Source organism: Salarias fasciatus, chromosome 6 (genome assembly GCF_902148845.1).
Source record: "Salarias fasciatus chromosome 6, fSalaFa1.1, whole genome shotgun sequence".
NCBI classification, from domain to species: Eukaryota; Metazoa; Chordata; class Actinopteri; order Blenniiformes; family Blenniidae; genus Salarias; species Salarias fasciatus.
Window position 1 is genome coordinate 29,952,417 of NC_043750.1, and position 12,500 is coordinate 29,964,916.

General features: G+C 44.4%; 1 protein-coding gene across 1 annotated transcript in view; it reads right to left on the reverse strand.

The window, feature by feature from the left end:
* Positions 1 to 12,500, reverse strand: part of LOC115391087 (neuronal membrane glycoprotein M6-a-like) — a 16,117-nt gene that overhangs the window by 2,049 nt on the left and 1,568 nt on the right. Inside the window, exons 2-4 of the mRNA XM_030095191.1 lie at positions 1,567 to 1,759; positions 581 to 737; positions 89 to 242 (exon numbers count right to left, since the gene is read on the reverse strand). Coding sequence (XP_029951051.1) covers positions 89 to 242; positions 581 to 737; positions 1,567 to 1,759 — 504 coding nt within the window. The remainder of the gene's footprint in view (positions 1 to 88; positions 243 to 580; positions 738 to 1,566; positions 1,760 to 12,500) is intronic.

Genomic DNA, 12,500 nt, shown 5'->3' on the forward strand with positions numbered 1-12,500 from the left:
GAATGACCGGGAGGTTAGCTGCGAGTTGACACTGAGTGAGCAGTTGCTTCTTCCTGGACAGTAATGAGCTGCTTGTGGAGCGACGTACCAAACTGGCGGAGGTCCAGGCAGAGGTTGGCTCCCTCCACGGAGCTGGTGTTCTGACACATGGACCACACGTTGAAGTACATGAAGACGGGCAGGCTGGTGAAGGCCGTCACTCCGAGCCACACCAGGAAGAAGAGGTAGGCCAGGAACATCAGCTGGGGGAGAGAGAGGGAGAGAGACGGGGGTACGTCAGAGTGACGCTGGTTCAACAACAACGCGAAAGATAGTCTTATCTTGTTCTGACATCAGCTTTTTACACCAAAATCTGCTGGAAATGACTTCAAGACGAGGAGGAGATCTTCATCACTGATCTAATTGATTCCCCTCTTTAATCTTCTCTTATGATTTCTTTCATTCTGAACCCGACTGCTTCACATGAACAGGTGAGGAGCTCCTGCTGTGTTCGCTGTCATTTCAAAGCTTCAACGGATTTTCAATCAGATACATTGATTGGTCACACGGCTGTAGCTCTCGGGTGTGTCTGTGTCCTTACGAAGGCAGTCAGGCAGCGCCCGCAGGCGGTGATCTTGAACTCTCCGTAGAGGTCCCTGATGGCGCCGGTGGTGAAGAAGCCCTCCACCAGCAGCAGCACGCCGAACACGAAGAAGCCGGCTGCGAGGCCATAGATGATGTACTTCAGGATGTCGATGCTGAGGACACACACACACACACACACACACACACACACACACACACACACACTGATTCAGCAAAACTCAAGCTGAGTGGGCGGAGCCAACAGCCTTTTCCTGCTCGTAACTGGTGAAAAACTGCACAGATGAAAACTATCACACCCTAACCGACTGTTAAAGCACGTCACACTGTCACGGACACAGTGTGTCTCATAGGGACTGAAACACATTGCAGTTAAAGCCCAGTTTACACAACAATGATTTCAAGTGAAAATGGAAAACGTCTATTGTGGTGCTTTAAGTCACTAAAAAAGGCAGTTTTTTTGAGAAGGGCCTCCAAAGAGTCAACTTTTTGAAGCGCTCCAAATCCATCTCCGTTGCAAAGGAAAGGAGAAAAAGTTTTTGAAAACATTTTGACTGCGTGTAAATGGTCAAAAACACAACTTATGGAACCATGAGTTGTAGTAAATAGTTCTACTAGTTCTAGATCGAGATCCACTTCTGCACATGAGGAAGGAGATGGACAATAGCAACGTTTTCCTCCAGAGTGCCATGACTGGGACTTGGTAGTTTGACAATTGACAGCCACCCATGAAAACCTTCCAACCTGGTCGTCCTTATGAATGTCTGTGCACTCACCATTGTTAATGCTGATAGTGTATTGTTCTCGTGCGTGTGGTTTCATTACAAAAACAAGCATCCACTTGTGGCCCAAGATAAAAAAATGATATTGTTTTCAATGTTTCTGACGGATCCATTATATCCGTGAGACTGAATGTCAGATGCTGATGTTCAGCACTACCCGTCCTCCAGTGGGTTTGACGTCTGGAGTCGGAGGAGAACTCACATCATGAAGACGTCCAGCGGGTCTCCCGGAGCTCGGATCACCTCGAAGTAGTTCTGCAGGATGGTGACGGTGCCGCTCAGAGCCTCGTGGCCACACCCACAGAACAAGGCCACGCCCATGTAGAGGAGGATGGTGGCGATGAGCGACGCCCATGGCAGACTGCCGACGCATCGCTCGCAGCACTCCTTACAGCCTGAGGACACACAGACGCACAACTGTGACACTGACGCTGCGAACGCCGCCGTCCTGTTTCCTCCTCCTGTGTTCAGGCTGAGGCTCGCAGCTCCTTACATAACCGCGCCGGAGCTGTGAATGATGCACCAGCTTCAGCCATTTTCAAATGACTCATTTCTCTTTCCGCCTGCAAGTTTTTCACCAGAGCTGCAGCCAGAGAGAACTTCATGTTTCCCCTCTCAGAAGTGAGTAAAGGATTTCACGCCTTCAGATCCTCGTCCATGAGCGCCCTGTGAGCTCCACCAGCACTTCAGAGAGGAGCCAACTCATGAATCTGACTCCTATCAGCCAGTCGGGGCGAGCGTCACAAAATGAGACTGCTGGTGACAAACATGCTTTGTTATTTTCATGTGACAACAGTTTCCCAACATGTGGTGCAGAACCTCTCTGGAAGGTCAGCAGGGATCAGAAAGATGGTGACGTCCAGCAGTCTGTGTTCTCTCTCTCTCTCTCTCTCTCTCTCTCTCTCTCTCTCTCTCTCTCTCTCTCCTGGGAGTATTATTTCTGTGTTATTCACTTTAAACCTGCTGGAACGTCTCTGTCTCCAGCAGGGTTCCTTTAAGGATACGGTACGTGTGTTGAGCAGAATGCAGCTTTGACTCACTGCAGACAAAGCATCCCGGCCCAGTCTCTGCTCATTAACCATTTAACATCAACCAATCAATCAAGAAGAACTTCTCGAAGCAGAGCAGAACTCTGTAATCCTGACACACTCCTGAAGCCGGGCATTTCGAGACTGCTTTTAACTTCAGAAAGAAAAGAATAATAAAAATATATATCTATAAATGCTTTAAATTATGTAAAGTTCCTTAAAAAAAGTCATTTATTTTATGTCTCAAAGGTTAAGCAGTAATTGTGCTTGAAAAAATCTCCCTGAAGTTGTAATGCCATTTCCACACACAGCGTTAGGTGGTGACGTCCGATGTTACCTTGTTTTATTTGCAAAAACAAACAAACAAAAAAAAAAAGCCAGAAATATGACTTTTGATGCATGGTGTGAATCTTTTGACATGATAATATGAGGTTTAAATAAATCATAATAAATGCGAAGCTGAAGTGTGATCCATTTTCATATTTTCTTCACTTATTCTGGACATCCTGCCGACACTTAAACCAGACAAAGACTTTACACTGCGAGTCCTTAGCTGGATAATATTTGACCTGAACATCACTCTTAAGTGACTCTTCTCTGATGCAGATTCTTTCTGTCAGTCCTGAACTCTTTAAAGCTGAGTTCACCTCTTTAACCACGACAGAGCAAACTCAACTGTTCCTTTACAAACTCTTCAAAATTGAAGTTGTTCTTGCAGAGTGTTTGGGAGCTTTCTTGTTGCAGTTTACCAAACTATCCTTTTTTAAAGTAATGGATTTGATAGTTCTCATTGAAAAACTGAAATTTTGACATATCTGTCATGACTCAGCCTGGATCGATACTCGGCTCAGCTTTGTCTGGCCTGTTTGAGGTTCCTGTGGTCCTCATGGTGTCTTGATTGGCGGTGGTGTAACTTAGCAGGAGCCAGAATCAGTTTGCTGTGGTTGTTAAAAAGATGCTAGCAATGAGATTGGCTTGGGATGCTCTCTTTTCACAGCTAAAAAAAAAAAAAAAAAAGAACCTGAATAAATATTCAAAATAAAACTGAAAAAAAAAAAAAAAAGGAAAATTAAAAGTCATTCATTCACAGTCATTTATATTTTGTGAACTTGCACTGCCTGATGGCTCGACATTGATGTTTGCACCATCGAGCTGAACTGAACACCAGCCGGTAAACTCTGATGATCATAAAAAGCCTGTCAGGAGCATGCACGAAGAAAACACAGAAAACCAGATGCACAGGACGGTTTCCCTCGCTGCCTCTCAGCTGTCTGTGTTCAGATTCTCTTCCTGACACTTTGAGCCACAGATTCCAACATGCTTGTATCTCCATTTGATTTTTTAAATTTTTTTTCATTACACTTCATTTACTTACTGAAACAAATGCGTCAAGAAAACAAACCATTCTTAATAAAGCTATGATCACCAGTCAGGTTCATTTTGGCTTTTGAATTCTTCACCCTATATTTTATTCAGGAAGTCTTCCTGCATATATATTTAAACATGTTCAGGGTATCATGATGTCCCTCACGGTCCTGATTGGGCCAAAAAAACTGCTTGTTTACATGTTCCAGGAAGTCACTGCAGCTTTCAAAATAAGAGACAAGAAGAGTCTGACGATTAAAGTGTGTTTGGGGGGCGGGTGTTATTGGGGTTAAAGGCGTGGTGTGTTTTGGCGGCTGTGCGCCTCTGATTGGCAGGTGCCTCAGTCAATCACATCCCACCATGGGAATCCTTTTTTTAAGTCTACACCCAAAACAACCAGCAGTCAAACATCCACAGAGGAGGAATACAAGAAAATCTAAAAACACATCAAAGTAAGAGGGAAAAAAGACCCCCCCCCCCCCCCCCCAACACACACATACACACAAACAAACACACAAATGCACAAACGCACGGTGTCTCACTGTATCTTTGTGTGTGTGTGTGTGTGTGTGTGTGTGTGTGTGTGTGAGTGACTCATCCTGCTCAGGTTTAATTGACCAGCCTTGTTGCCATGCCAACCGGGGTGTGGCAGGAGCCTGCTGACCCACTTTGCCTGTAGCGTTGTCATGGCAACAGTGCGGCTCTGCTACACACACACACACACACACACACACACACACACACACACACACACACACACACACACACACACACAGAGCATCCATTTGCACCGACTGATTTTTCATTCTTGTCTCAGTTTGTGGAAGCAATGCTTCCAAACACTCGCCGGGAGGAAGAAAGAGGGGCCAAAAAAACAACATGGTGCCCATACCATCTCACACCACCTGACTCCAATGAACACACACACACACACACACACACACACACACACACACACACACACACACACACACACACACACACACACACACACACACACACACATAGAGGAGGACATAAATGTGTTATGAGCATGTGGGAAGCCTGTTTCAGTGGAGGAGGGAGGGGGAACAGCATCTTTCTTAATGTTCCTTTTCTTTCTGTACGTATCAGCATGTGTGACTGTGCAGTTGTGTTTGTGCGTGTGTGCGTGCCTGTCTGTGTGCCTGCGTATGTGTGTGTGTGTGTGTGTGTGTGTGTGTGTGTTGCAGCCATGTTATAATCCTCGTCATATTTCCATATTTGGGCTTTAAACGCAGCAGAGACCCAGTGACCTGGTAAAAAGTGGGACAGCTGAGCACAAATGCCTGGGTGTGTGTGTTTGTGCGTGTGTGTGTGTGTGTGTGTCTGTGTGTTTCTTTGTTTCTTTCAGATGACATGATGGCGACCGTTTCCCTCCTCTTCATATCTGCAGTGGTGATGAAGAGGAGGATGATCCAGGAATAAAAGAGCGCTGTTCCCTGTTCAGAGGAGACGATGATCATTGAGCAGAGTTATGGATCTTTGAAACATGTGAAGCGTGATGTTAAACACTGGTGCGTTTCAGCTGTGGGAGTGAAATGATTTGTGTGATGAGATGATGCATCGTTTTCTTTTGAGCTTCAAAACCCTCCACAATGTGATCCAAATAAGCATTAATAACGAAAGTAACACGTTTACTAAATTTAATTTAAATCTAGTTGAATTAGAGAGAGAGAGAGAGTGTGTGTGTGTGTGTGTGTGTGTGTGTGTGTGTGTGTGTGTGTGTGTGTGTGTGTGTGTGTGTGTGTGTGTGTGTGGTGTGACAGTCCTCGGAGCTGATATAATCAGAGTGTGTCTCCACCCTCCCTCTGAATCTGTCACCATGAAGGTTTCTACAGACCGTGTTAGCATCTTAACCAAAGAGCACATTTCACTACAGAACATCGCTCCACAGGGAAACACAGGTAACAACCACAGTGACGTACTTCAATCAGTCAGAATACCAGTCGTTATCCTGCGTGGCAGCAACATCCACCAACAACAGCTTCCAAAAATAAACAAATGAGAGAGAGAATAGAACCGCTGTTGTAACAGGATTTATGCGAAGGGAATAAGACCGTGACATTACCTCTCTACCTCTCGCTACATTTACGAGCAAATTTCAGACACTAAATGATTTAAGAATGTCTGTGTTTCACCTTCTCTTCTGAAAATGTCATTGTTTGATGATGTCAACTGTAATGTTAGTCCTTTCAAATTTTTTCATGTTGTTCTCTTCGTTAGTTTGAACCTTGGGACCAGAGCTGGGATGTGACATTTAATTAATTCAGGAAAAAAAGTAATGTGTTATTAGAATGAAGGCAATTAAAGGTGTGTTAGCTTTAGACTCAAACATGGAGCTGAAAAGTCTCTTATGGATGTGATGATGAAACAGACGAGAGCAAAGTTTCACTTCAATAATTGTGGGATCGAGGTGTGGATGAGAGCGGCGCGATGTGATCAATAAATTCAAAATGAAAAACCTGAATAAGTGCAGATGCTTTGGTAGTGAGAGCATGCAAGTCTATTTATTGATATTACTGATAATACTGAGATATGATTAAAATTTCATTAAATACCAAGCTCCAAATACAATTTTTAAATGAAACCCATCACTCATATTCACATTAATCACACGTTTTGGGTATTTCAAAGATACTCATGTGGAGTTCATTGGAACAAACACTCTTTCATAACTTGGAGATCATGTTCCCTTGGTGTTTTACACGTTGCTCCAGAAGCAGCAGTTTGTGATATAAAAGGACACAGCAGTGTCTCTTTGCTGCTCTCAGGTATTTGTGAGGATTTGTTGGTGTGAAAAGCTTCAGTTTGAAACATCTGTGTCAGTTTTTGCACGACGCGTGAGTGTTCGGGTTAGGCTAACTGTAACCATTTGCACTTGAGAAGGAAGAAAATGCTGTGACCTCAGAATTCTTGAATCACTTTCCCACAGTCTGTTAGACAGGAGATTAGCTGTCATCTGGTCACAATCCCCCCTCCGACCCTCCTCCATGCTCAGCCTCAGCTTAGAGGAAACCAGAGTGAGTTGTCACACAGCCGCAGGAAGACTGAGACATGCAGGTAGAAGCTCCTGCAAGAAAATCCACTGTGGTGTCAGGATGGAAGAACATGAATTCTCTCAATTGTTATGTATTTATGGAAAGCTTTACCCGGGATGATGAAACAGCAGTCAAGAGAGCCTTCAGCCTGCACACAAAAATGTTTTATAACTTCAAACCAGAAGTCAACGTCAAGAAATCAAAGTTCAACATCTATGAACCAAGGCTGGCTGTATCCAGATCACAGCCCAACATCTCCAAACCAAGAAGCTCAAAGTCCAAAAGCCACAACTCAACATCTACAAACTCACAGCTCTATGCGTCTCAACCAAAGCTCAACATGTGCAAACAAAAACAGAAAATCTGTGAACTGAACTTTATGAACGAATGCCAATGTCAACAAGCCACAACCCTACGTCTGTTCACTGAATTTCAATGATCCACAAAGCAAAGCTCAACATCTGTGAACAACAGCTCAATGTCTCAAAACATAGATCAGCGTCTGGTAACCAAACCTCAAAACCTAAAACCAGAGCTCAGCATGTTCAAAACAAATTTTAATATGAACCAAAGCCCAGTGTCTATGATCCAAAACTCAACATGTACGAACTAAAGGCCCACGTCAACAAACCAAAGCTCAACGTCTCAACATCTATGAAGCAAAACTCTTGTCTAAAAACAAAAGCTCATTATGAACTAAAACACAACATCTACAAACCAAAGTCGAATGCCTATAAACCAAAGCAAAATGTATCCAAGCCACAGCTCAATGCCTGCAAACCAAAACTCAACATCTAAGAACCAATGTTCAATATGTCCAAAAACACAGCTCAACATCTGCAGACCTGAGCTCAACATATCCTAAGCAAAATTTAACGTCTGTAAATGAAAACACACAACAAACCAAAGCTCAGTATGTCTAAATCACAGGCAACCATCTACAAACCACGCCTCAATGTTTCTAATAAAAGCTAAACACAACAAACCAAGGCTCAGTGGCGACAGACCACAGGCCAACGTCTACAAACCAGAGCTTATCATCTACAAACCACATATACACAAGGAGGCGGAGCTCACACACAGACCAGATGATAATGTCATCACCAACAGCGAAACCTGACAGCGACCTCAAAGACATCACGGCCAAAAAGGAAAATCCAATGACTCACACCTGGAATCAACCCCACACAACATGACCCAGCAAAACACACATGACTGAGCTAATACACAACATGATTCAGCAAACGCATTTAGCTGAACCACATCATGACTCAACAAACGCACAACTCAACCGAAGCAATCCACACCGCCGCCTGTAGACTGAGTCAGGAGAAGTGTCAAAATGTTTATGGATGAATGAAACCTCGCCACATTCACACATCTGATGATTCACAGGAGCCTTCAGCTCCCTCTGCAGCTCTGAATATGATGCTAGCTTTGAGATGAACTCTTTCATTTTTCCTCACCGCAGGACTGAAATTTATGCTAGCATTGAAGCTGCGTCGTTTAGCTTCCTCGCCACTAGTCAGGCAGGAGCGACCAGCATTTAGTTTCTCACTTGAGGCTCTGCTACTGACACTGAACATTTGAAAAGACTTTCCTTCGGATCCCTGGATAGTCTCAGGGGTCAAATCCTGGTCCTGAAGGGGCACCGTCCCGTGCTTTTTAGGTCTCTCCCAGGTGCAACACACGAGATTGCACCAGACCATGCACCAGAATCAAAGCGGTATCTTTGGTCTTGGCTTAACGTTAGTGGGCCTACATGGCACTGTGAAACAGGTTCAAGGACGGCCATTGTTATGGTCTTGCGGCCAAAGATAACCCGCGTTAAAATCTGAAAGTGTCAGAAATTAGGGTGTGATCGTGACTGCTGCTGCGACCTACGTCAACTAACGAAGCAACAGAAATGCAGTGTGAAATGAAACGTGCATTGACCAAAGTGACAACAGCACTAACTTCAAGCTCCCTTTGCAAGATTAGTATCTCAAGTTCTCCTCTCTTTTCGAACCATAACTGTGTCCATATTCTTCTGCTTCTCTCAAAGCAGATAAGGGTGAGGGCTCTGCTCATATTTCACTTGTTTCTTTTTCAGAAATTGATGGCCCAAGGAACCTGGGAGACTGCTGAAATTGCAGTTTGTAGCCGCCCTAAAAAATGCAGGATGGTGGCCCTCTAGGACTAGGATTCAACACTCCTGCTCCACAGTACTGGACACAGTGCAGACTACCTCAGTGAACATTCCACCCATCCATCCATCCATCTTCTATACTGCGTTACCCTGTTCAGAGTCACAGGGCACTCAAGCCAATCCCAGCTACGTGTGGGCGAGGGCAGAGTTCATCCTGGACCGGTCACCATCCGTCACAGTCAGTGAACATTGAACACTCTTAACATTTTCTCCAACATGTCTTCATTATTATCTTATTTTATGGTTTATAAGTCACACGTGAGCATCACATCTGTCAAAAAATGTCTCATAAAGAGGAAATACATCATACATAAACCACACTGATGTATCAGAATGTTGTTTCCCATTTCCAGATATATCTGCTCCATTGATAAATTTGGTGCAGCAACTGCTGAACCGTGACAATCAATGACTTTGTTCCTCAGCTCTGGTCACCATGCTTTTAGCCCAGGAGTAGCCTTCTCCGTGTTCTTCATCACATTAACAGTTTAACCGGTTTTCTCCAGTTCCTCACAAGTGTATTACCCCTTTCTGCTGCTCTATATTTGTTTTTTGATTCTCATTTACACTTTAAATTCTGCTTTGTATTTTTTTGTTTCGTTTTGGAGGAATTCAGTTTGTGATGGAGGTTTTTTCTGCGGTACTATTGCAGTATTCTGTTGTCATACAGGGACATCTGGTGGTTTGTTGTGGTAAATTTCTTACTAATTACTACTAATGGCACGGGTGATTACTGAGAATGAGCCTCAACACGGTGGGTTCATTGATTCAGACTCAGTTTAGTGCAGCACACCTCATGTCAATGCTTTTCACGATGGAGGAGTGAATGAGGTGAGATGGAGGAGTGAAGGAGGTGAGATGGAGGGGTGAAGGAGGTGAGATGAAGGGGTGAATGAGGTGTGTTGAAGCTGTTATGGAGGAGAGAATGGGGTGTGATGGAGGGGTGAATGAGGTGTGAATGAGGTGTGTTGGAGCTGTTATGGAGGAGAGAATGGGGTGTGATGGAGGAGTGAAGGAGGTGAGACGGAGGAGTGAATGGGGTGAGATGAAGGGGTGAATGAGGTGTGTGGGAGCTGCTATGGAGGAGTGAATGGGGTGTGATGAGGTGTGCTGCAGGCGGAGTGGTGGATATGTGGATTTATGCAGTGAGACAGGCAGCAGGAGGCCGAGGTCAACCTGCTGCTCACAGCTCACGGAGCAGAGTCTCTCTCTGGTTTATGTCTCCCTCGGAGAGCAGAGCTGCTGCTCTCTCCTCCCCCTCCTCCCCTCCCTCCTCTGTGGGCCTGCTAAGTCAATTTATATTGACTTCCTCCTCCCTACATTAAGTCCCTTTCTATTAGTGGTCAGAATAATGAAATGGATACAAGGTGAATACATAGAAACTCCAGACCGGCTTTCCTGGAGCCGACTCAGGTCTGAGAGCAGAAACCAGGCCGCCCCACTCCTCCTGTGACCTCCTCTCTCACCACGCTTCTTCATGCTGCCGGTTTGTGGAATTATTTCTTTTCATTTCCACTGGTATTGATGCATGACGTGGGGTATTTTCTCACGGAGTGGAGACGGGGGTCAGGTTCAGTTTAGTCTGGGGAACAGACAGGAAGCAGAGCTGAAGATGCTGAGATCTTCAGAGAAGGAGAATGCCTTGTAAAATTTTTAATCAAGCTACACCACTAATAATGTTGAGTTTCTCTCCATTATATGAAGATGTTTTTCTTTTTAACTGCTGTTATTTTTATTTCTGCGGCAGCGACTGATAACTCCATAATCAGCAAAGCATTTTTTCATCACACTGAAGTGAGAATAATGAAACCAGACGGGAGTTTCCTGCAGAAAATTCTTCATCTGCAGATCAAATGAAATCTTTCAGGTGTAACATCTGACTGAAGTACGATTCATGAAATAAATAAATTATCACGTGAGCCATTAGTGGTGTGAATGAACGAGAAGGGAAGAAATCAAGGGCTCTGGAACGGACGTCTCGGACGTCCTAAATGAAGACCACTGGTGGGAGGGGGTTGGTGTAAAACAAAGGTTTAATGTAAACCTGGAAATTGATAAGTACTTTGACTTTGAAGTTATGGGGGCAGCAGCAGCCTGCAGGCTACAGGAATTAACATGGGATTGAAAGTTACAGGTTCAAATCCCACAGATGTCATATCACTACTGTGGGGTCCTGAGCTAGACCCTCAGATCCCCATCCTAAAACTAGGATGGGTAAATTTGGAAGAAGAAATTTTGCTAAGAGGATGAATTAATGAACTCTCTTTTCTGTACGTGATGTGAGAGTGGGCGTGTCCACCGACATCAGTCTGAATCTGAAGACAAGTCTTCTCCTTGATGTCTTTGATTTCGCTGAAAATCCTTCCAAAGTGGAGATTATGTTTGCATGTCGACAGTCGGAGAAGGAGATTTAACGCCACAGTATGCAACAGAAACGTCACCAGCATCCTATGTGTGGAACCTCTGTGTACAGGTGCTGGGATGGCGACCGACGCTGTCAACGCGGTGCTTGATTTTACATTTGTGCAAACACTTTTGGCTTGTTTCTACTTACAATCACAAACGCTCTATTAACTCAAGGAGCTCCACTTATCTGTCAGACCAAACAAATGACTGCTATTATTACTGAAGAAACGGGAAGTTATTTATGCCATTCATTTTGTGTTTTTTTCAGTAGTCTGATTGATTAGCGTGGCCTCTTCATTACACTGCTGCCTACAGGTTTGGAAGGCTCACAGTTGCTCTTAATGAGGCTTTTTATGCAGGCTTGTGTAAATTTTATTTATGTTTTTAAACTTAGAGCGGGAAATATATTCTTGTAAATACCCAGCTGTGTGTAAATCAGCCCTCAATCTTTGTCTGCTGAAACTGACAATCAAACTGGCGGGATAACAAGGCATCTGGGAAGAGGGGAGGCAAGGTGAAGGAACCTGAACCTGAACTGATCCAGCACAAAAACCCGAATCAGGAATCACATGACCTGAAACACGAGGACCCCTGGGGGAGCGCCTCAGGGGACGAATCTGGGAAAACAAAGCGTTGCGCCTCTGGTGGAGGCAGTGCTTATTGCAGGAGGGAGGGAGGTGGTGTTCAGTTTAAAATGAAACCAAAATATTTCCATTTGGAGGAGGAAGCAATGGACGGACTGAACCGTGTTTCAGAGGACTTCAGATGGTTCCGTGTGTGAAATGTTATGTGACTGAAAACACGGAGTGAAGAGCAGTCACTGAGGAGAGAAATGAGACCAAATAAGGACATGAGAGGAGAGACGACGACGACGACGACGACGACGATGATGATGATGATGATGATGATGATGATGATGATGATGATGAGAGTGATAATGAAGTTGTTTTGACATAAAAAACAGACGGGTTAATAGGTGTGTGTGTGTGTGTGTGTGTGTGTGTGTGTGTGTGTGTGTGTGTGTGTGTGTGGAGGGCTGGGTTTGCTTGAATCATCATGTCTCCTCATCAGGCGATGTGATTGGCTGGAA